The 25,957-nt window shown below is 36.1% G+C and overlaps 2 protein-coding genes across 3 annotated transcripts; both read right to left on the minus strand.

Annotated features, from left to right (window-relative positions):
• Window positions 1–194: 194 nt before the first annotated feature.
• Window positions 195–2,718, minus strand: LOC117622303 (LEAF RUST 10 DISEASE-RESISTANCE LOCUS RECEPTOR-LIKE PROTEIN KINASE-like 2.2). The gene is made up of 3 exons (XM_034352941.1): window positions 2,610–2,718; window positions 2,425–2,531; window positions 195–1,706 (listed from the first exon to the last, which is right to left on the minus strand). Exons 2-3 carry the CDS (start codon window positions 2,513–2,515, stop codon window positions 451–453), a joined length of 1,347 nt encoding a protein of 448 aa, XP_034208832.1. The 5' UTR covers window positions 2,516–2,531; window positions 2,610–2,718; the 3' UTR covers window positions 195–450.
• Window positions 2,719–3,634: 916 nt separating this feature from the next.
• On the minus strand, window positions 3,635–13,121 carry LOC117621504 (PX domain-containing protein EREX). Of its 2 annotated transcripts, none has more exons than XM_034352028.1 (10): window positions 12,687–13,121; window positions 10,910–11,020; window positions 10,374–10,472; window positions 9,278–9,364; window positions 8,629–8,737; window positions 7,754–8,532; window positions 6,470–6,634; window positions 6,135–6,377; window positions 5,516–5,734; window positions 3,635–4,220 (listed from the first exon to the last, which is right to left on the minus strand). In XM_034352028.1, the coding sequence occupies exons 1-10, from the start codon at window positions 12,957–12,959 to the stop codon at window positions 3,954–3,956; spliced, it is 2,352 nt and encodes a 783-aa protein (XP_034207919.1). In that variant the 5' UTR covers window positions 12,960–13,121; the 3' UTR covers window positions 3,635–3,953. The 2 variants fall into 2 exon arrangements, with proteins under 2 accessions (XP_034207919.1, XP_034207920.1); XM_034352029.1 differs by having other exon boundaries at window positions 10,374–10,464; window positions 10,927–11,020; window positions 12,687–12,799.
• Between the last annotated feature and the right edge of the window lie 12,836 nt (window positions 13,122–25,957).

Genomic DNA, 25,957 nt, shown 5'->3' on the forward strand with positions numbered 1-25,957 from the left:
GCTTTCTTGAGGTGATTATTCATGTTTGTTTATGTGAAAAGTACGAATAAAATAGTAAGAATCCTGAATCCTAGGTAGCATATCCCAATTGGAGCATTCCTGGTTAGTCTTAATCTTCTCTCCCAACCGATTGCGATTGGCTACATGACTCGTTTTGCTAAGAAGATTCTCAAAAATAGTCGTGGATTATAGTATTTCTTCAAAGCTATTTAACTTCTTTGGCAACCTTTTCTTGTACAACAGCAAATTGAGGATACAACAGCCATGAATTCTGTAGTTTCTGTGGTGAATCTTCTTGTACAATAAAGAACAGAGAGCATGCATATTTTTCATTTAAAATACATTAGTCTACAACACTGCTAAATGAAACCATTTCATCAAAGTACGAAAAACCAACATGAATATATGAAATTTTGAGTTTGACTGAGAGATACACAGCCATCTCTTTACCTATTCAACTGCAGCTAGCTCAATCTCATTTATTTCAGAAGTCTTTGTGCTTGATGCAGAAGTATTCGAGTCTTCATCTGTTCCACTACGTTGGGATAAATTTCGTGGAGGAGATTGTCCATGTTCAAATGGAAAAGGTGGTGGAGGAATCACCATATGTCCCTCCAACATCTTCACCACATTGCTCATGAGAGGTCTTTCTTCTGGTGAGTTCTGAATGCACAACAAAGCTACCAAAAACATCCTCTCTGCTTTTTCCCTGTCTTTCTCTTCAATCCCACAACGAGACACCAACACCGCCAATTCATTTTTGTTATACATGTTCCATGTCCACTTTGGAAGCCATTCACTTGACTCGTTTGCATTAACATCAAGATGTCTTCTCCTTCCAACAATCTCAAAGAGAACAATACCAAAACTGTACACATCACATTTGTGAGTCACAGGATAAGGCTTCCATACATCTGGAGCTGCATATCCTGCTGTCCCTCTAACGTTGGTTAACACCATTTGACTACTTCCCCTGTTGCAAAGCTTTGCAAGGCCAAAATCTGCAACCTTTGGATTCAAATTCTCATCAAGAAGTACATTTTCGGGCTTAATATCGTAATGAATGATTCTTTTTCCACACCCCTCATGCAAATAAGCTAATCCTTGTGCTATTTGTACTGCAATATCATGAAGCTTCTCCAATTCTACTTGTTTGTTCTCGTCGAACAATAACTTGTCAAGGGATCCATTCTCCATGTACTCATAGACAAGTGCTTTCAATTCGGGGTCGAAGCAGAAACCATAAAGTCTAACCAAATTCATGTGACAAATTCTTCCCAAAGTGCCAACTTCCGCCATGAACTGCTCTTCAACTATCTTAGCACTATTATTGTTGGTAAGGACCTTGACAGCCACTTCCACTCCATCGACGAGAAGCCCTTTATATACTACTCCGAAAGCACCTGAACCCAACAAGTTGGCGGGGCTATAATTATTTGTGAACTCTGCAATTTGCTTAGGTGAGAAAGCTATAGGCTTCTCTCTTGCCATGTTGCTAAGAAACCCTTTGATTGTTGTTGGAAAATCAACTTTTACCGGAAACTGATCAGCTCTTACATCTATTGCTACTTGGTTGGAGTCCTTGCCGGTGCTGTCAACGCTGCTGACTATCCGAGCAGAGATTGGAAAACTTCCTGCCTTCTTGGCGCAGTTAATAATGGCGCATATAATGGCTGCAACAGCAATGATAAACACCACGCCAGAAACTGAAAAGGAAAAACAAAATTGAGAACATATAAACATATTTGTATAAAACTTATTTGGGTGTTATATGTGTACGTTCGTATTTTTTAACAATTATTTTAATTTTTCATACACTTCTCAGTTATATAGAAAAATGTGTTTTTTGCACACATTTTTTTAATGAATAATACACATATTGTTCACGCATTTCATTCCTATTTTTTCACCTACTATTGAAGACAGACTAGAAATGACAAAAAATTAATAAATTTTTTAATATAATGGCCGAATTTCTCACGGTGTTTTTAAGAAGAAACATTACGACACGTACGTATTTTATATATATTATACCAGTCAGTCCCGTATTTTGCTACCTCATACCTTCGTTAACTCATCAAGTGCTTCTCTCAAGCCTTAATTACATGCCCTGAATTATATCCTGATTATAATTTTAAGTGCTTTGATTTTCTAGTACAACTTGAACTCATTATATCCTCTGAATTAACAACATGCTTTGTCTGCTTGGCAGTCAATGTCATAAATCATATTAATGAAAGCATGTTTGCTTGCCGTAACATAAAAGCAGAAGAAAAAAAAACATGATTGTTGTAGCATAAATATAAAGTAGAACATCACTTGCAAGTTTTCTGAAAATGGAAACTGTAAAAATGAAAAGGATAGCTAGCTAGCTACATAGGCAACAATTATGTGTTGTATTGCTCTGGGTTGAAGCTTTATTACCAACAGAAGCAGCCACGATCTTGTCCATGGAGGAATTGAAGGTTTTGTCCGGTGACGTTGAGGATCCTCCAAAACTATCAACAGAGCTCATTTTTTTCTGCTAAACTCTGGTGCGTAGAATGAAATGTCAGAAAATGAAGCTGATAGAAGTGAACACAGAAAGAAAGCTAAGATATAAGTGAGACCTTTGCTTATTTGTTTGTTCCTTTTTCAAACAGATTTACAAATATATATAGATTTTCTTTCTTCTGCAGTTTGCAAAATTTTGTTTGAACCAGCAGGTTTTCATAATAACTTGCGAGGAAATTAGAGGGAAGTATCCAATTTCTATTCAAAACTCGTTTGGACGGTGCTCTATGTGGATGAATTGAATACGCCTGGTATGAGAGAGAATTTTTAAACCTTGAATTGGTCAAAGATGAAGACGACGTTGCAAATAGAAATTTCAATGATGATATAAATTCCCCCCAATCCCACTCACACGCTCACAACTCAAATAGTCTAAGAACATTCATTTATCTTTTTACAATTATTTTCTTAGGAAAAGGCATTGCAAATGGCAACAGTATATGAGGTTGTTGCAGCCGGGAAGAAAATAAGGTGACTAGGAAAATAGGAATACGGTTGGAGGAAATAGCACCGCTCTAAGTTAAAAATGGGGTTGTAGGTGCGTGTGCACACACACAATAGCACTCAAATGCTAGTCCGTTAGTAATTTAATACGGCCCTAACTAGGGTGGGCATTTATACTGAATAATTGACAAAACCAGCCAAGGTGGGCCGCCTGATCCGATTCTGTGGTGCTGCTCGTCTCCCCTCAGGTCAAGGACGAGTGGATTGGCAATTTCCATTATATTGCCGAAGTCAACTGTTGTTTCTCCTTTACCTTTCGGATGAACTTATTCATTATTTTCTTTCAATTTCATTGACTTGACTTCATATCATAATACTAATGCATTCATTTAGCCAATAACCTAATGACTTCTTGGACGATGAGTAACCCTATTTCTTTCTACTTTATTGGAAACAAGTCTCACACTGATGGAGTGGCAAGTTTGATACTTTTGTAATAGGAGAAGAAGAGTGCAGTGTCACGCTTTTAGCTTTTGGATGAGTTTTAAATGACATGGCATGCTTGGAGTGAAAGCCAAGCAAATCCTAACAGAGAAAAAGAGGATCCCGATCTTTCGTAATATTACAATATTTTGACTTTGTTGAAGGAGATTGTATTTTTATTATATATAAAAAGAGGGTGGCACACATTTTCATCCACCCTTTTCTAACGCATTCTTACAAATTGTTTATTCATAACTATCCAATAAATGGCAAGAATTGGATTGTGGAAAGTAAACCACAAGTAGGGTGTCCTGTTGTACAATGAAATCGGAGATAGGCTTGACTTGAGGAATGATAATATGTTAGAATCTAGAAAGAACATATGTGTTGGTAACTTCTACCTGTATATACAAGGATTTAGAAAACTTGGGTATGCATTTCGTATATTGATCTACAATAATATTACTCACATGTCATTTTTCCAAGAATTTGCTTAGAACAGTTTTCCTTAAGTATGTATCTCCTCCATCATCATCATCATCTTCTTCAGCTTTTATATCGGCATTTAAAGCACAACGGATTACTGAGTTGACCTGCATCCTTAATCTGGCGCTGTCAACAAACTGATCTGTAAGCATCTTCCTCAACTCATCATCAGCCATCCTATCACCGCCAGCGATGTTGTGAGCTTCGTCTACTGCCATAACAGCATTTTCGACGTCCTGAGCCAGGAGCTGTGCCTGTTGCAATTTTGTGAAGCATTTGGTCACACCAAAATTATAAGCAAATAAGACCCTAACAATTGGAAAGAGAATATATCATTCTTGTAAACACATATATTCTAGATATGTATGGACTAAAAGACCTGATGTGCATTTGACTGCTATGGGTATATAGCAGTAAAAGTCACGCATGTTGGACCACATGGTGCTTCTCATATTTCATCAACATTTCTAGCATCATATTTTATAATACTTGGATCACTTGTATAAGGAGACCAATAAAGCTAGTCATCACCTTCAACTTTTAGAAGTATACTTTCATGAGCCGGCTTGCAGTCTAATAAGTACAGATTACTAATATACGTCACTCAATGAGTTAACAGACAAGAAAAAGAATTAGGGGTAATTACATTTTTGGTCACTGTGGTTAGGGTCGAATTTAATTTTGGTCACCGAAATTTCAATTTTTCGATTTTGGTCACGGTATTTGCAGCAGTTAGCAAATTATGTCAAATGTTTCAATTCTGTCAGTTTCATTAATTTAAAATTTTAAAAATTATTATATTAATATAAATATATAAATAAATAAATAAAACCACGTGCCCATCCCCTCCTCTCTCTCTCTCTCTCTCTCTCTCTCTTCCCCCTCTCTCTTTCTTCGACTGGGTTTGTTCAAACCCAAAACCCACACCCACTCCAATGCAATCCAGAACCCACCCCCCTCTCTCTCTCTTTTCGACTAGATTTTCTGCGTTTTGCTCTTCCGCATCTGCTATGGCACACCCTAATACTTCTACAATTATCTATCATGGTTTTGATTATGAACGATACTCCTTCGTGAGGAGGTGGGGAAGGGGAGGTGATGGGGTGGGCAGTGATGGCTGTGAGGCGGTGGGGGAGGTGGTGTGGGTGGCTGTTGAGGGGGAAGAGATAGAGGAGAGAGAAGGTGATGTGGCTTCTGGGAATTATCATGAAACTCCAATGGCAGATTGAATTTGAGAGGTTGGGTAAAGAGATTGAGGTGGGGTGGTTATGGCTGCCAGGGGTTGGGTAAAGACACAGAAAGTGGAGGATTAAACAATTATAAAAAAAGTAATTATTTTATTTATTTATTTATAATTTAATATTAAAAAAATATTTTTTAATTAATGAAACTGACGGAATTGAAACATTTGACCTCATTTGCTAACAGCTGCAAATACGGTGAGCAAAATCAGAAAATTGAAATTTCAGTGACTAAAATTAAATTCGACCCTAACCCCAGAGACCAAAAATGTAATTACCCCAAAAAGAACTAAAGGTGCCAAACATACCTCTGCAAGAAGTAGACCAATTCTATTGTCAGAGGTTGTCAGTAAATCTATAGCATCAGATGGGGATGAAGTATCCAAAATGAGTTTATCTTCCTCTTCAACAAGGAAATTAACACTACACTCTTGAAGCCGATTGCGAAGAATTTCACATTCATGCAACAACTTTGCATTAGCAGTATTTGCGCCCTCTATTCTTCGCCTTTCCTTTTGAAGAATCCTCTGAAAGATAAACAAGAAACAACATATTTAGAGGGTTTTAAATTGTATTTTCCTTAAAGAAAATGCACAATATGACCAAAACTGCTAAAATCCAGAAGAATACAGAAACACTAAATTCTGCTTAGCACCCTTATCTCCTATCATCAAATGCCCAAAAGCCTTGGCTAATGTATTCATGTGCTCTAAGTGTCGTCCTTGTTAATTTTCCATTTTTTTTAGAAGTGCTACCTTGTTCTTTTGTGAATCCCATTCAGTTGGACGTCTCCTAGTCTAAGAAAACTACCGTTCATAAGAAATTTCACACATATGAGGAAGAACAATAACGGTTTACCAAAACATATCATTCAAATTTCTAAGTTTGGGACTCAACAAAAATCAAATGAAGCAGAAACAATATTACCTCTACTTCTAACTTTTCTTTCAGTAATCGACTGAGTTCCTGCTTCAATTCTGATTGTGAATTCCGAAGAAATTTGACCTCTTTAACAAGTAGCTTTACATCTGTCTTTGATTTCGCCTCAAACTCTTCATGATATTTCTGCAAGTTCTCAAGTTGCAGCCTAGAGGCATCCAACTCCTGTAGCAACATATCATTCTCCTGAATGATAGATATTTTTGCTGACTCTGAATGCACCTTTGCATCCTGGAATATTCTTGCATGTCATCCACAGAAGGCCCTTGATATTCAATGACAGAGAAATCTAAGAAGAAAAAAATGTAGTAAAAGGAACAAACCTGCTCAGATTTTAATTGTAATTCCAAGTCCAAGCACTTCCTTCGGAGTTCCTCCATATCCCACTGCATTTGGGTAAACCTTTCTTTTTCAGTTAACACCGTCTGCTGCATGTTTTCTTTACAATTCTCTCTGGTAGTTTCAAGTTCCACTTCCAGATCTTTGACCTGCAAGAGAAAATTCCGGTAAGGCAATAACGTTTTAGGGAAATAGATTACAGCCAGTAGTTATGGGGATTGAAGTTGAACTAAGACTTCGAAATATTAATGTCAATCTCCTTGTTGCAAAGATGAAAATACACTACTAAGTCCTCACATATTCACTTGGGTATCTGGTGCACCCTTTTCAGACATCACGAGGGGAAAAACATTTTTACTCCAACTAAACATTACCAGTATTTAAGGTAAATCTTAAGCAGATACCCAACTCTGAATACAAATCACCAATCAAAAGAACAGGTCCTGTCACAAATTCTACTTTTCCAAACAAAAGCATTAAATTTGATACAGTGTTGAGCCTGTTTCATAGAAACAACACAAAACAACAGATGTGAGAAACACATTCAAGACCATTCATCCGGTCCAACAAAAGCCCCAAAAAAATGATCTGCTACAATTCAAATAAACTTTTTTTATAACTAGTTGAGTTTTGAGGGAGGTAATAATCTTCCCTCCGAAGGCCTAAACTGAATTTTGCAATTTCATTCAATCTGTAACCATTACACAGTAACTATCATTTATATAAAGAATTATCATTTATATAAAGAATCAATCATTCTTCCCCGCCACTTCTGTGACTACTAACAACTGCTAACGCATTCTTTGACTTTGCATCTGACTTAGGTTTGGCTTTGCTGTTACAGACTCACTTATTTACAGCACTTTATTCCTTACTTCGATGCATGGCTGAGACATGACATCCTCTAGAATAATAATAGTGCGTACTTGCCAAATGGAAAAACAATAATTAACGAAGAATTTTAAATACTTATAAAAGTCTTTCGAAAAAAAAAAGAGGAAAAACTGAAACTAATGGAAACCCAACCCCGGCCATCTAAATATAGAGGACCCAATGGCTGGGAAATTGGGAATAGAAGCAGACTACAATCCCAAATGAAGTCAATCAATATCATATTAGCAACAAGAACTTATTGACTGTTATAAATTAATTGTCAATCAGTACCATAGTAGCAACAAGCACGTATTAACGGTCATGTTTCTGTGCAGTTTCTATTATAAAATAAAATTGTGTCTTTTTGTTTCAGAATAAAATATAAAAAATTATACCTTTGTCGTGAGGAATTGTCTCACAGCACCTTCTTGATTCAATCTAGCAATAAGATCCTCAATGTCAGTTTTTGCTGTGGCTAGTCTCTGCTGCATTGTAGTAAGAACCCTGTTTAATTTATGCCGCTCATCGCGTGGAAGAGCAACAAGTGAGTCCCTTGAAAACCTTAAATCTGAGTTCGCAAAAGTATTAGGAGCTTCAGAACTTTCTGCAAGATCAAGGGAGCTATCACCAAATAAATTGGCCACTCCCAAGTTAGATGTTTCACTAACTCTCACAGAACTCAAGTCACTTCCAAAACTCTCTGTTGACAGCCTTCGAGCATGGCCATCCCGCTTGCAATCCTCTATTTCCGAAAAGAACTCTGTTCCATCCATGCGAAGAGGTCTGGCATCAGAGTTGTTCTCACTTACTCGGTCCCTGTCAGTACTACTGGCATAACTTCTGCCAGGAAATTGACGCCTGGAGAGCCTTTCTAGGCTTGCCTGAACAAAGGTCCGGTTAAATATGCCAAACTTGACAGACGTTGCCATTGAATCAATTAAGTCCTGTTCAGATGTAGAATGCTCCATGCCAGGATTAGCACGGTTATCATCTCCATGCCTTGGTGTTCCAATCTCAGATTCATCATATGGAGTATCATTACCATAATCTGATGTAATAGATGAACTAGCAGCAACCACAGAAAGATCTGAATGAGCTTGTAACAGGAATGATGGAGCTGCACCACTAGTTGAAGAGTTTACATCTGAAACTTGCTGATTCACTTCTTGGAATGCTGAAGAGCATGACAACCAAAAACTAATATAAGCAGATGGACGTATTCAATACATGATAGAATTTAATCTCCAAGATGCATCAAGGATACACCTACAAGACCTGGCAGCAGCTTCAAGCTCAAGAAAGGTTGCAACCAATACATTTCTTGATAAATCAATGTCTGATAATAGCTTTTCCATCCAATCCTCCAAAGAACATCTTCGCTGCAAGAAACAAACTAATTTGAGAATGAGAGGATAAACACTTCAGAAAAATCAAGCAGACATGAAAAAAGCATGTTCAATAATCATGATCATCCGTGCTGCAATTCCTTTTTTAACCAAAAACAAAACAAAAAAACCCTCACCATGCCCAAAAAAAAATTGCAAGAGGGACGATAACGATTGATGAATGTGTTGAGTAACCCTAAATTCTATCCTTTTTCGACAATCAAACTGACATTAGGCTATTTTAATAAGTAACCTCTGCAATTAACTACAAACAGACAACGAAAATCAATGATCCAATCAACAAGTACTTTTATCAAAATGTATCTCAAGATTCTCAACTTTGACATGAGGATTTATGTAGCTTAAAAAGGCGTTCCCCATGAGTATTTTTATCAAAATGTATCACACCATTCTCAACAAGTAGGGCTTATATTAAATTTTGCTTCTAATTACAAAGAAAATAAAAAAGCTAAGAGGTGCACCATTACTTTAGACCGAGAGAGAGAGAGAGAGAGAGAGAGAGAGAGAGCCCACCTCTTCCAATTGTGCTTGACTTTTCATTCTCAGGAACCCCTTTGGAGGAGCTGGAGGCAGATCTTTCATAGGGAACGCCTTTTTAAGCTACAGAAGACAATAGTCAATGAGATTGCTCAACAGTCCAACAAAATATGAAATTGCTAAGATCTACAATAAACAAAAACACAAAAGGCATATGCATAAACTTGTGTGTTCCGATTAGAAAGTAGCTAAGTTCAGTAATAGCATCTCAACCCTTAGGTTAAAAATGGATAGCTAATGCATCTTCGACATAGTGTTGATCTCCGCTGTCTATACCTAGTGAAAGGGGTTAAAATGTTTATTATTCAAGTTAACTACTTGTTATATTGGAACTGAACATATAATTTTTTATAAAGTATGCAATAATGAAAGTCAAACCTAGATATTTTAAAGATGAAAGTGAAATATCAATTAGAGATAAGAAATTGACACATTTGAAGGTCATCATCCTTACCCCTTGTCCCAATCATGTGGGATGCATATATCTCCAAAAAAAATAAAGATAATTTAGTTTTGTAATCTTAGTCTTGGTCTTCGTCGCTCTTTTGGTCATTTACCTTATTACTAAAAGGTGCCACTCAGAATCCTTCTCCAATACGTTGATTTTTAGTTGTCCTTCTTAAATCAATCATTGAAATTTTCATTTCCACTACATAGATGTCTTGCTCTTCCTCTTGTTTTCCTTTAATACCCAAAATTTTGTCCCATGGAAAATAACTAGCCATGTGATAATTCAATAGAACTTTTTTTTAACACAAACGATAATATTATAAAAAAGAAACCGTAAAGAACAACAAGTAGAGCAATTCAATAGAACTACACTTTTATATATTTACTATTTAATACTCTTTTATGACATAAGAAATCACAAGCTTGTCTCCATTGTATCCAGCTTGTTTCAGTAATGGATATTACATAATCATCTATTTCCCCGCCATTTTGCCTTACCAATCCTAAATATCATAAATCATTTGTACTTCCTTTGCACTTCATATATTTGAGGTTGACAAATAGACATTGTTTACTTACTGCTGAGTTCTGACTTACATAAATGAACAGAAATGTCACTTACTTCAGAAAATAGTTTCAAAAAGTCGCTAAATCTTCGTAATATCCCCCGAGTAGTGGTGATTCCTTCCCGTGATTGTACACCAACTTGAACCCTATAAAACTGTTCTCTATGAATGTTAAAATGGAAGTTAACTAAAAAAGGTACAAAATTACCAGAAAATATTGCGCATCCAACTTTACAAGAGAACTAATTGAAAAAACTAACCAACATTCCATTAACATCTCCAGCAATTCTTTGTTACAAAACTTTGAAAAATTAGATAATAATAGCAGTGACATGGATTATAATTACTAAAATGAAAGTGATACCCCCATCAAAGTGGTTTTCGTATGTCAAACACAATACAATGGGAATTACAAAATGTAAGCCCACAAGAAAATTTAAATAAATAAAAAATAAAAAATAAAAACTTAGGTACTCAACAACGAGGCTGAATAGTTTTACGTTCTATATAATGCTGTTGCAAATGAGAACAGAAAACAAGTATATATGTAAAAACTAAATTTAATTAAAATAAAAATACACATAAAGTATACCACCACAGGATCTGAACCTCTTGATTTGGGCAGGAAAATCCAAGAAGGAATAGTGACACAGTAACTCCATCCTGTAGGCGGGTTATGTGGCCAAACAGAGTCGCGCCCATCCTTCATTTAAAACCCAAAATAGATTATTATAAGGAAAATGACAAAGAAACATAATAATTTAAACCCAAAAAATGCACCATTGTGTGCCTGCAAAGCCAAATCTGTCAAATACTGACAAAACTGATTAACTTACAACATACTTGGTCATGTCAGAGACATAATTCACTGTAACAACTACACAGTTGAAGCTCTGAATTCAACTAACCCCCAAAAAAATAAAGACATGGGAGGGCTAACCCCTAAACTTTTGCAATTACCATGCACAAGTATTCACCATCATTTCTAGTCATGTTGGGTACTATTATACTCAAGAAATCCATAATGTTTAAACTTGGACCTCAAGCTTAGAAGCATATACATGCAGCAAAACTTATACTAGAACATGTTTTTTCTTGGTGAGAATGAAAAAAAAATTATCTAAAATTAAATACCATTTATCATACTTGTTTTCATCTCTCTGTTGGTGAACAACCAAAATCCTACATAACAGCTCAACATCATATCTAGTATCTCTGCAATCTCAAATTTCAGATGCATGCAGGCCACAATCAACTTTATAGGATTCCTGCAATATTGTCTGTTCCATAACCCTCTTTTTCCCAGTGTGCAAATGTGCATAGATGATGCAACATCCCACCATATTACTTCCTTCAATACAATCTTCTATTCTCCTTCCCAGTCAAAAGAATCTTTCTATTCTCCTGGGGATTTCTATCCCTACTCCCTGCCCCCACCCATCAATGATTTTGCTGATCCTCTGCTCCTTCCTTCTCTCGTGCACACATTTACAAACATCTGCAACTGTTTAGATTCCAAGAAATGTCCTTCCAATCAAATCCCTGTAACTCTTTAGGTTCTAGATTCACTCCACAGGTACTTCACAGGATTCTCCCCCTCCTCCTACCTCTGGAGATTATGCAAAAAATTTAACTTCCTAATTCTTTCACTCTCATTGCATAGTATATACTTTTCATAATTGATGCATGGACTTCGAAATTCCTCCACTGTATCCTCCCCTTACCCTTTCCTGTTTACCCCGTCCAAAAACAGTCTTCCAATTTTCCGCCAACAATGTGCTCTACCCCCAAAAACTTCTTCTCCCAAGCTTCCATCCCAGACCAACTAACCATATCATATAATTTACACTCATTATAAAGCTATTGACAAAATACTCATTGATTGTGCGCAGTCTTTCCTAGTTAATGCTTCTGGGGCTTTCAGAAGTCCAAAAGTACCTTTTCCACTCCATCACCAGCATGGATCAAAATGTTCTTCCCTCCCCTCCTCTCCATACTGTCATATTTCGATAAACAAATTTCATGATGCTTAGACTACTAACTGCCATATGTCCTCTTTATAGCTTCAAAGCTGAAACAAAATAACTAACTTGATCGGTAATATCTTACAACATAGACTATAGCTTATCACCGCCGCTTCAGTCACCCTAACTTCATAATCAAGTGCTTGAAATTAATCAAATTTGAAACATTCAACAGATTGAACCAAAAACTCCAACAACACATTCACAAAACCCACTAACCAAAATCCAACCCAAGCCAATAATTCCCTAAATAAAAAAATTTAAAACTTCATAACTGGGTTTCCACAGAAGCATAAACAAAACAAAAAAAATACATAAAAATCAAAAACCGAAAAGATAGAGTACCCATTTGCGAGGAGGAGGGCTCCAGTCCATGCCCAGAGGGAGAGGTGAAGTGCCGTCGTGGCGGTACTTGGGAGGGCTACGACTGCGCCGGATGCTGCTTTTATTGCCATAATTGCCCCTGGCATCAGTAGCATCGTTGTCGTTATGACGAGGGGCAGATTCGGGCTCAGAATATAAAGGAGTACGGCGACGGGAGAAGGAATCGGAAAAGGGATCGGAGAAGCTGAAGTCGTTGAAGTCCATGAGAGAGAGGTCGTGCGCGTACAGATTCATTTTCGATTCGGTGTTTGTGTATGTGCTTGTATGTTTACTCTGAAGGCTTGTTTGTAGATTGCGATTTGCAACAAGAACTTGATTTGATCTCCAAATCTCTCTCAACTAATAATTTTGGGCTTTCAATCAAACAAGATGACATAACAAAATAACGAAAAGAAAAAAAGAAAAACACTAATAAGGAAGACGCCTTTTTTTTTTTTCTTTTTTTTTCTTTTTTTTTGCGAAAGAGGAAGACGCCTTTTTAATATTTTGTTTATGAGAAAAATGGAGGCCTTTTTAAACTTTGGTTATTTTTTAAGTAAAATTTGAGGAATTTTTAGCGTCACCTTGCCAAGGTAGTATAAATATAAGGCTTATTTACTGTAGTACTCCATGAAATTTCGATTAAATCTTATTTTACCCTCTCAAAGTTAAAATGATCCACTTAATCCCCTTAACCGTGGTTTCGTATTCCACTTTACCCCCACTGTTAACTCTGTCAAAAAGTTCTGTTAAAATGTTGATGTGGCATAAATAAGACCCACTGTTTTATGTCATGTGTAAAAAATAATAAAATATTTTATTTTAATAAATATAACAAATAGGAAAAAAAAAGTTTAGAAAATTATTACTTCTTTCCCCTCCCCTCCTCTCTTCTCTTCCTCTCTTTCTCTGTGTACCCGACCCCTCCCCAACAATTCCTCCCTATCTCTCTTTATCTCTCCCTTTTTCTTTCTCTGTTCCGAGCTTCACCACCTTCACAGCAGAGACCTTGAGATAGTACTTGATCCCATAAACCATCCGCCCCTGCTCATCCACCACCTCCAAGAACTAAATCTCTTCGCCGACATTGCTCTGGTGGCTCTTTAACTGGCTCCGATTGTCTTGCTCCATCGAAAACCTCTCCAACTCCTAAACCTCCTTGTTTGTCGTCACATCTTCAATTTGTCACTTGCCTCCGACCTTGGTTCCTTCATACCCATTTGACAAAGCAAACAGGAGGCAGATCAAAAGGGTCAAAATCAGATTTTTCATTATTTTTGGGTGTTGTTTATGGGGAAAATTGGTGAATTGAGTTTATGGATTTTTGGGTTTGGGTGTGAAGAACTGAAAGATTTTGTTATTGTTGAGGATGGGGATTGAATTTGATGAGTTTTGGGGCGATTTGAGTCGGTTGTTATAGGGTGCTTGTGTGAGAGAAGGGGAGTGTTTGGACACCCAAAGATAAGCCTTTAACTTTGAAAACATAATTCTGTGATTTCATATTCAATATTGAAATTCAAATATCCAAATTTTTTTTTCATAGATTGTGTAGGATAGATATAAAAGGAAAGAGAGCTAGAGAAATTGTTCAAAGGGAGAGGAAAAATGAAAGAGAACCAGATGAGGAGGGAGAAAAGAAAAAAAAAATTACATTACTTTATTCTACTTTTTCGAACAAATTTTTTTTAAGGCTTTTTATCACAAATGGTCCTTCACGTTTACAAAATTATCATGAATCGTCCTTTAGGTCTTTTTGTGACACTAATAGTCCTTCAGGTTATCATCCACCCATCAAAATAGTCCTTCTATTAGTTTCTGTTAAAATTGTAGTTAAACTCACGTGTTCATCTTGCTTTTTGAAATATAATCTCATCATTCCACTCAACCTTTTTGACCAAACCCAACTGACAGAACCCTTTCCCTCCATTTCTTCATCGGCCCTCCATTTTGGCGCTCTAAACTGCAGTATATAAACTTTTCCCTCCATTCCTCATCGGGCCTTCCTTTCTATTTGGGGTTCCAGTGGGACCTCTAGCACAAATACAGCTACCAAACAGGTATAAAATTTTCTTTGCACATTTCATTTAAATATAAAAAGTTATAGACAGGTGGGACCTTGTATATTATTCATAATAATGTTGAGATTTGATTTGCAACCTCAAATTGGGCGAAAGGAACCCAAAGATAGGAAAGCCAGTTAGGCAAAGGAAACAACAGTTAAAGGTTCTTTCACTTTCATATGTCATTTTTTCTATGGTCAAAATATAATATCATTTTCTTTAGCATTTTACTAGTATATTAATATGTTTAGGTGGCAAGAGGAGGCCATAACAGGACAACAACTGCACAATCTCATACATCGGTACCAAGAGTGGGTTCACAGCCTCCTCCTTCACAACCTTCTTCATCAAACCAAGGCACGACACCACAAACCCAGCAAAGAAGACTTAAGTCTCCAGCAAAAAGAGGAAGACCATGAAGAGTTTGAGTTAGGACTTGGAAGTTCATTTTGATGTATTGTATGGGAAGTTCATTTCGATGTTTTGTGTTAGGATTTGGGAAGTTCATTTTGATATATTGTGTTAGGACTTGCTCAAGATTGATGTCTTCGATGTGGTGCACTGGTTTTTTTGAGTATTGGTGTGGTTCAATGGTTTTTTGAGGACTCTGTATTTGAGGTGCCATGAATAATGAATTTGCAGGACTTCTATTTTTCAAATTGATCCATGAGTTTGGTCTTTCTCTGGAGTTCTCCATTGTTGGTCTTTCTCTTGAGCTTGGATTGTGTCAATTTCTTCAGAAGTTTACTTTTTTTGGTTGGTTATATCCTACAGGGGCGCCAAAATGGAAGGACCATGAGGAAATAGAGGGAAAGGGTTCTAACAGTTGGGTTTGGTCGAAGGTTGAGTGGAATGATGAGATTATATTTCAAAAAGCAGGATTATGAGCATGTGAGTTTAACTTCAGTTTTAACAGAAACTAACAGAAGGACTATTTTGATGGGTGGATGATAACTTGAAGGACTATTAGTGTAACAAAAAAACCTAAAGGACGATTCGTAATAATTTTGTAAACGTAAAGGACCATTTGTGATAAAAAGCCTTTTTTTAATTCCACTTAAGGAAAAAAAAAATGGGCTCTTTACATGACATATCAGCATTTGTTGCAAAAAGACTAAAATAGCCATGCCACATCATCAAAACTGATAGAGTTATTAATGGAGATAACGAGGGGGGTAAAGTGGAACACGAAATCACGGTCAATGGGGTTAAGTGGATCATTTAACTTTGAGGGGTAAAGTGAGATTTGACCAAAGTTTTAGGGGTACTACAACAAATAAACCTAAATATAATCATTCACATTCACTCCATGTTAGAGCATCCACAATGATGCTCTCTATTTCTTAGCTAAAATTTAGCTTAAAATATAAGAAAACTATTTTAGGAGTTCTCTAAAAAAAATTAACTCCAACCATACTCTCTAATTTGGAGAGTCATAAATGCTATAACTCTTTTTTTATTGGTCCATTTCTATTTAAAAATTAAATAAAAAATAGTTAGCATTAAATAAAGGTTTGAAATACTCATTAAATAAAGCAGTATTAAATTATAAGGAGTCATTAGGAGTCATTTCTCTCTCCTCAGATTTAGGAGCTCCTAGAAGACTCCCTATTTTAGGAGGTGGATATGGAGCATGGTTGGAATTGCATTTTTACGATTCCTCTCTAAAATTTGTCTAAGGAAGTGGTTTAGAGAGCCTATTGTGAATGCTCTTATAACTTAGCGCTCGTCACTCACCAATATTATTTGAGTGGTGCAATTTCCACACGTCTATTCTATTTTAAAAATAAATTTACTCATTTGCAAAATGACTTGCTTAAGGAAAAAAAAAAAACACCTATTCTCTCTCTTCCCAACCAAACCCAAATTAAAATTTCAATAAAGCTTCAAAATTTCCAACTGGGTCCAATCCAGTTCCATCAGATTTCTCCTCAGTTTCTGAACCCAAAGGCACAAGCTTTCTGTTCCATTTGCTCAGTTTGCTCTTTGCCTTCTTTCTAATTCTGGCATTTCTCTCTGTTATTGTTTTACCATGACCCATTTCCTTAAAACTCAAGCAATCCATCACACCCAGATTAAAATCCAACAAAGCTTCAGAATTTCCAACTGGGTCCAATCAAATTCAGCATCTTTCGCCAAAATCTCCGAAGATAACACATTTATTCACACACCTACAGTAAATATGATGCACGCAAAATCTAACTCGGATGTAACAAGCTTGGCACCTTCATCGCCAAGTTGAACAAATGATAATAGGTGCAAATCTTTCATGCCCGTTATAGTTTCTGGCATTGATGAAGATAAAGTTGAAGCTACCCACAAGGAAAATATATCAATAAATCCATATGAAAGAGTAAAATCCTCTGAAGTTGCAACAAATGCTTACTAGAAGATTTTGTTTTTATTTTATTATATTATTATTATTATTATTTGGGTTTTCACATTTTTTTTTCTTGGGATTGAGGATTCTGAAGATTGAATTTTGTTGTAAGAGAACTGAAGAAAAGAAAATACTGGATTTTGTTTTTCCTTCAGTGGAGAGACATGAACATTGAGAGCAATTTTCTTTATTTTTTAATTATTTTTAAAAAGACTTTACAGAGGATCCCCACGTGTTTTTTTTTAATAAGGAAAAAAAACTACAACGGGAAACCACACGGGCACGCAGGCCCTACGAAGTCAAAATAAAACGGTATAGAACAGCCATGTATTTTGATTGACAGGAATTGGAGGTTTGAAGCATGCCTTAAATTAAAGTAAGGAGAATTTACTTGAATTAATAATTAAATAGTATTTTAGGAATAATGGTGGGTGTAAAGATAGAATTGTGTTTTTTCCAATTTATGTTGTAAATGGAAAGATAAAGTGAGTGAGAAAATAGGACTCGAAGGTGAAAATAGCATCATTCTATTATATAAGAGTTTTTTGGTCATATAATAGTTTCTCAATTAAAACTAATAAAAATTTTGATTTTATTTGTAGTGATAATTTTTTCTTTGAAATCAATGAGGGGGATTGGACTGGGTAGTTGTAAAAAGTGAGATATCCATATGAAGTGTGCCGGTCGGTTTTTCTTTTTCTCTTTGGATGATGTGTGTAGGCAACTACAATAAATTGATTGATCCTTGTTAAATTTGAAGTTAAAAAATAAAAAATTAATTCCTTCCTTTTTTTGCTTTCATGGAGCTCATCCGCACCATCTTCTATAGGATTCTTGTCCCTTTTTCTTTTGGGTTCCGCTGCACTTTATGTATCATATTTCGTTCATGTGGGAGATTAGAAATTTAATATAAATGAACCAACTCATGTAATATACAATTGAGTACTAACGTTTTCGTTTGGTGTTTAAGATTGAATTGAATTGGATAACTCGATAAATTTAGGAGGTAGTTTGATAACCATTTAATTTTCACTTTTTTTGAAAACTAAAAACTAAAAACTAAAAACATGTTTGGTAAAATATTTCATTTTCAGTTTTTAAAAAAAAGTGAAATCTAGTTTTCAAAATCACCTTTATTTTAGAAAACAACTTGAAAGTGTTTTTTTTTTTTTTTTTTTTTGCTCTCCTTTTTCATTCACTATTTTTACATCACTACACATGAAAATGCACTTTAGTTACTAAAACTCAGCATTTGGGACCTCCCGACTTCGACTCGACCCCTCGATTCTTGCATTCGGCAACAGACCCAATCCAAGCATTGAAACTTCCAAAGCCAAAAATCACCAAAAAATTATCCTAAATCCAAAAAATTCATTGAAAATACTACAAACTTTTTGTAACATGCACTTTCATTCTACTATCTGAAATTCATAATTTGACCCCCAAAAATTCCCTTTTCAAATTCCACATAAAACTGAAAACTGAAAATAGTTACCAAACAACTTTTGTTCAGTTTTCACTTTGCACTTTTTTTTCAAAAACTGAAATTGAAACGCCTTTCCATGTAAAGGGGTATGGTGCGACAATCCCTTTTTGCTTCATATTGATTCCCCCTGCCTACGTAGGGTGCTAAGTGAGTAAAGTAGCCGCCGGATCTAAGAACCCAAAGAGCACCCATCAAACCACCAATTACCAAACAAATTTTCAATTTTTAATTTTTAAAAAATGAAAACTGACAAATTAGAAATTGGAAACTAAAAACTAAAATAGTTATCAAACAGGCCCCTAAGGTTTGTTGAGGAAGGAAATGAAGATAGAGATGAACGATTTTCATTTTAGGTGAATTAGAAGGTTCAAGTCATAAGATGTTGATATATCCTACCATTATGCAAGGATTAGATTGGATAAGTTTTTTTCGTGAGTAATCCATATTCTACCTTCAACTTGAAAAAAATTTCTTTATGTCTTTCTTCAACATGCCTTAAATTTAGTGAGTTATCCAATTCAATCATAAACACAAACAAATATATTGCTTATGGTCTTACATTTATATACAAAAGCCTACCTTAAAAAAAATATATTAATTATTAACTTTTTCCATATATGTTCACAAAAAATTACATTATAAGCTTGCTGGTATGAACTGAGGGTTGGTTCTCTTTTGCTTGCTAGAACCTATATGATGCGGGAAGGCTAATAAAACAAGATTTTTATGGAAATTAATATGGATAGAACAAGATCAAGAAAAGGTTAATGGAGGAACCAGTCTTCAATAACAATACTTATTTGCATAATTTTTCTCACTGTCAACTTACAAAGAAATAAGATGAGATTAAGGGCTAGTTTGGCATTGCTGTGCTGTGAAAATAATCGCTGTTAGATTTGCTGTGAGAGAAATCAGCTGTGATAGAAAGCAGTTTGGCGTTTGGTAAATTTTTTGTTAAAAGTGTTGTTGGTACTAATTCCCACATAATCAGAAAATGATTGCCGCATAATCATTAAATCCAGCACTTCTTTGAAACTGATTCCTGCATAATCAGAAAATGAAAGCACCTCATTAGCTGCTTTTCCTTATAGATTTCTCTCACAGCAATTTTTAACAATAAGTGATTTTCTCATAGTTTACCAAACGGACTGTACTTCCCAAATTTTTTAAAAAATCACTTATCACCTCAAATAAGCAATGCCAAACTGGCACTAAGGCCTAGTTTGGGATTGCTGCTGCTTTAAAAAAAAGTTGCTTCTGCTGTGTTTTAAAAAGAATCAGATGTAAAGTAAAGCAGCTAAACGTTTGGTAAACTGTAATTTTAAAAGTGCTGTGAGTATGAAAAGCAGTGTCAGAGCGTTTAGTAAATTTTACCATAAAAGTGTTGTAACTATTTATAATGACTAAAATGGACATGATGCTGAATGACAGGACCCGATCCCAATTCCACTTTGGAATTCGAACCAAGCCCTGTGTGTGTCCGATATCTGGCAACTGTCGGGCACAGATGACCATTTTACCCTTCCTGTTACAGTTACTATGAAAACTTCCCTTGGACTTCTGCCGAAAATTCGGCAGAGTCTCCCCTGTATTTTGACCAAACCCAAATTTTTCCATCTGTCAAACCATCATATATACCCACACCAACTGCCAGAATAGAATAACCAAGTATTCACCAGCTCCAGTTTTCCACTAAAACGAGATATCAGAGCATTTTCTTAAGTTTATAGGGTTTCAAGGATTTTTCCACAAAACTCTACCTGATTTGGTGGCGCGGAAGCTATGAATGGCCCGGTGGTGGATCCTGCGCACTTCTACGGCCTGGGGGCGAACAACATGTTGAAAATGTGAGTGGACAAAAATAATGTTCTTGAAAACAATTTATAACCATAATAACCCCCATTTTAAAATAAGTAAGGATATAAATCGATGGTTTGTCTATATTTCAATACAAGGTATTCAAATAAGCATATAAAAACATACTGAAGAATATACTCGTATAACTGAACAAATATATAAAGATATAAATGCGCGAATATCAAAGAAATTGGTATAAAATAACTGAAAGTCATAATTGGATAAAAGAAAGCTTAAAATCCTTTGAAACTACCACCTATTTGTACCCCTGTCATATCCGTCAATTCCCCTGGCAGGTCTCGGGCATCACGCAGTCTACCCGAGCCGCAAACTGGCGAAATCAGGGGACTATGATCAGCCTGATCCGCCGGCAGGTCTCGATGACACCAAGTCGACTCGAGCCGCTCTGGCAAGATACAGGGGACCGTAGTCAGCCTGATCCGCAATCCTGGCAGGTCTCGGGGACACAGAGTCAGCCGAGCCGCAATCCTGGCAGGTCTCGAGACACCAAGTCTGCCGAGCCGCAAATCCTGGCACTCACGGTCCGAGCGTCCCCGAAACTCGTGAGGCAAAGTCAAGTGCACTGACTGAACTGTAAACAGACTGGATGTCCGTAGACATCGGTCCGTCTGAGGGTAATCACCAAATAAAAAGGCGGGTACATGGTGGTTCTAAAATAACTATTTTAGAAAACCTGATAATTCTCTGTAATCTGATAAATCTGAGTTAAGCTGCTATTTCTGTATCACAAATCTCAAGTCTGCTGCTCAACTAAGTAATATAAAAGTAAAGACATTTTACGCTACAATTCATGGTCGGAACATATGCAATAACACTTATTCAAGATCAAATACTGGAATTTATTCAGATAAACTCATTTATAAAAACTTATTTATATAAAATTAGTATAAATTCATTTACGTAAATTTATTTATATAATCATTTATATAACTTATTTATATAAAATCCTTTATAAAGAAAGTCCACTCACTGGTGGTCCGAGCTAGCTGGACCCTTCGAAGGTCCCTCCTGTAGGTCGACTGGACCTCTGGTGCCTGATTAACCATGAATAATAAATTAATAAACTGCTGAATAAAAGAATTTAAATTAAACACTCTGCCCCCGGCTCCTAGAAATACGTGCACTTCCTTTAGAGTTACTCCTATTCCCACATTAACCTTTCAGATAATTAAAACGGTCGTGCAAGACCCGAAGCTTAACTAAGCGATAAGCTTCCAGATCGGCCGATCCGGGAACGGTGGGGTCCACGATCTCCGATGGTCAATCTGGGCTTCTCTGAAGGTTTCTCATAGAGAAGGAACCATGTTCCGCGAGTTTGATCCGAAACGGACGGTCGGATTGGCCAAAATCGCGTTATCGCTTAAAATCCAAACCCTAGCCCCAGGGTTCGCAATTTCGGAGTATCCGGGACTCCGATTCGCAATCCGTCGAATCCTACACGATCCTAGAATCATGTAGTACGACATATCCAAAATTGAGTGCGATACAACGATTTGACGACACTGCACCCAAGGATCGCGCGATATGGAAAATCCGTTCGGGGCCCAAACGGACTCCGAATCGAGATCCGCAAAATCTTACGCGCTCGTGACGACACGAAGGTCACAAAACTACACAGAGTTACCTTACCACCCTCGCCCACGCGCCACCACAGTCGCGGGCAGATTGGGTGTCCAAAGCGATTACGGGTTGCCGGAAAAACTCGAAACCAAGACTCCAAAATCCTATCCTAGGTAAAACACCCCATTTGGAGTCACTTTTGTTCTTGGACATATCCCAAAAAGTGACCGTAAACAGCCGATCACGGCGGCCGAAGTTTCGGCCAATTTTCAAGTCGAAAATCGAACGTTCTAGAGCTAAAATCGATCGAAACCCATACATCCATCAGCTAGAACACGAAAAATAGCTGAGAAACCATACCTTACTCGATCGATTTGGTGGAGAATTGAGGGAGAACGAGGAGCTCAAAGTTCGAACTGGAAAATCGGCAAAAATGGCCATTTCCGGCGAGCTCCGGCCACGGCAAGGGCTGCGACGGGTCGGGGAAGGACGGCGGTCGAGTGGTGGTTCGTTTGGTACCGGTCTCGGAGATCGGCTCCAACTGTGGCGGCCGTGGCGACGTCGGGAAGGGAGGGAGGTCGGCTGGCGCGCGGGATCGGGAGGAGAGAGAGAGAGAGGAGAGAGAAATGAGGAGAGAGAAGGGAGGAAGGGATAAAAATCTGACTTTTTGACAAAATTATCATTTTGCGCTTCGCGGTATTTTGACCGTATTTTCTTCGTTACAACTCCGATTCGAGTCTACTCCGTATCTACGGACTCGTTTCGCCATGCTCTACGCAACGGCTTAAGCGGAATTACCAAATTCTTTCCCGATCAAAAAGTCAACTTTTTCTCTATTAAATAATGCGATGGGAAAATTGTCTTTTTGCTAGAAGATATTAATCCTACTTTTTAGATATTTTGTTATTTTTTTGATATTTTGTTTTGGGTTATTACACTGAAAGTGCTTTTTGTTGGAATTTTAGAAGGTTTTAAAAATTTAACCGTTTTATTTATTTAATTATTTTGGTTGGTTTATTTTATTTATTGTGGGGTTATAAATATTTAATATTTAGGTTTTATTTCTAGTTGGTGAATGCCTTAATTTTTTGGTTGATGAACTTTTATGGTTGATGAAGGTTACATGTTTTGGATTCTTATAAAAGGCCACTCCTCCTTCACATTTAAAATACACACAATACACTATCAGAATATCACATACACATTCTAATTCTCTCATTTTCTACTTTTACATATATTCTCTACTTTATATTATTATTATTTTGGGCAATGATTATGTGACTTGGATACCTACGTACTCATAGCGGATCTTGAGTTTGTGTACAAGAGGTTGTATCTTGGAGTCTTGTAGACAGTCATGTACTTACAAAGGCTTTAGGACAGCGTCTTTGACGTGCTTCACCTTACCAAACTCACCTTCTTACTTATTATTTATTTTCCTTTTACTTACCTATTATTTTGTTTTCTTCAATTTCATTATACCTTTAAAGCTTTCCAATTTATTTATATATTATTTATAATATAAATATTTTGTATTTAGTTTTACGGAAAGAAGAAAATTATTATTTTTTATAACACTTTTTACTAATCTTTATATAAATATGTATGTATTGGAAGATGAACATGTTATAGCAAATAATGTTTTTACTAAAAACATGCATAGTGCTTATGGAAAATCAAAATAAAGAGCAAATTTTTATTTCTTTTATTTAATCAAGCTCTCTAGAAAATAAAAATAATAAACAGTAAGAATAATGCATATATCAGTTATGGAATAAGAATAATACATATATTAGTTATGGAATAAAATTCTATGAACTCATGAGCTTTGTTATAAGTACTTTTGTGTTTTTGTTTTCTTCTTAATAAATGCTTATCACAGCTAACCTACAACACGCACCAATTCATTCTCTATCTACTCACAGCAACAAATTTGAATGATTCTAAAAACACACAATGATGAGGTCATCAATGGGGCTTTCATTCAACCCTGTGGCTGCAGCAAGGTCACTGGTTGTCCAGCCTCACTCACTTGTGCATAAGCCAAGCATATCAGATGGGTCTTCAATGGTGGCTATATTTAGTGACCCCAGCAAATTTCGAGAGATTGAAGAATAAATGTATCTCAGAAAATTATAATCAATAACTTTGAAGAGATTGATATTTTACCTTGTGAAAGAGATTGAGAGAGATTGAGCCTTGAGAGGCTACGTGAAGATGAACTTTGGTGTATGCAGATTTGAGAGAAATATGTGAAGATAATGATCTAACCTAATAAGGGTATTTGTGGAATTGCAAAAATTTCATTAAAGGGAGCGTGCTACTTCAATTGAAAGCAGATGCTGCTTTTTAAAGCTGCTGTCAAAAGACCATTGCTTTTAAAATAAACATGATATTTTATTTTTATCAAACACCTTAAACTGCTTAACTTTAAAGTTAAGCAGGTTTTTGGCCAAAAAAAGCAATCCCAAATGGGGCCTAACCCATTATGTTATTCAAATTAAAAACAAAACTGAAAGCACAAAATATAAATGGCTAAACTGGAGCCTACCCATCCAAATAAAAGGTGATTAAAATTCTTATTGCCAGTGGTGGTATGGGAAGAGAAAAAATCTTTTGGTTTTGATTTTGTATTGGATTGATAAGTCTGATATATATAATCATAATTCTGCTCACCTAACGACCTAAATGCTCACATGATAAGTCTTATTAGGTCCTTAGGTGAGCAAGACTATATAATGTAATGAGAAACTACCATCGCTTTGCTTAAAAAAATAATTATTATTAACAATAAAAATAGTATAGTACTTGATATTAAAGTTCTTAAATGAGAAACTTATTGCTGATGAATTAAATGTAACTGATAAAACAAAAAAAGACTTCAAACCCAAGTTTCTAATTATTTGTTCCCAAAAATTAAAAAATTACAATTGATTGTAGGGATGGCAATTTTCCCCACGGGTAAAGATCTTCACAGTGAATCGACTCTAATGGGTCAAGTATGAAGGATAAAAAACAGGTTTGGTGAATTTTTCAGGTATGGTGTTCAGGGAGGGGCGGGGATGGTTTTTGAATCCCCGACCCGAACCTACCCGTTTAGAATATATATATATATATATAATTTATTTTATTATACAATTATATTATTAAAATGTATGATGGTAGTGCCACCTCTATAATGATGATCATTCTTGAACATGTAGTTTTGACATGTATTATTATTTTTTAAATAGTCTAGATTTTAAGTTGATAAAAATGGAATTGATACATATCTTGTTGCTCATAGTGCTTTTTTCTTCTTTAACAAAATAATTTTTTATGGGTATTTTTTTTTTTTTCATAATAGGGCTAGTCTGGGAAACCGTTTCCTAATGAAATCAGGGATGGGGAATCCTCGATTTGATTATTGTGGGTATGAAGGCAAGGATGGGGGAAAATGCTTAATTTGGGGGGGGGGGGAGGGAGGAGGGGATGAGAATGGCATACACACCCCCAATTCAACCCAATGTTGTTATTTCCAACCCATTCATATCTTCCCACTTATCTTATTTCTTCACTTCTCATTTTAGGCCCTGTTTGATTCATGCGAAATGAGACTTGGGAATGAGAAATCAATTGCCTTCTCATGTTTGGTAAGTCCAGACATGAGAAATCGTTGTCTGGCTCATGGGAAAGAAGAGGGGAAAGTAAAGTCATCCTCCCAACTTGAGTTTTGTTTTCCCTCATTATGGGAAAGTTTGGGAAAATGAGCCAATATTAAATAAACATTTTTCATGACCATTTTGTCCTCATGAACAATTTAGAATTACAATATATCATTAAATACATTCTTTTTTATTTGGTTTAATATGGATATAATTGAAAATTTATACAAACTTCGTTTTCCATT

The sequence above is a fragment of the Prunus dulcis genome, chromosome 3 (assembly GCF_902201215.1).
Source record: "Prunus dulcis chromosome 3, ALMONDv2, whole genome shotgun sequence".
NCBI lineage: Eukaryota > Viridiplantae > Streptophyta > Magnoliopsida > Rosales > Rosaceae > Prunus > Prunus dulcis.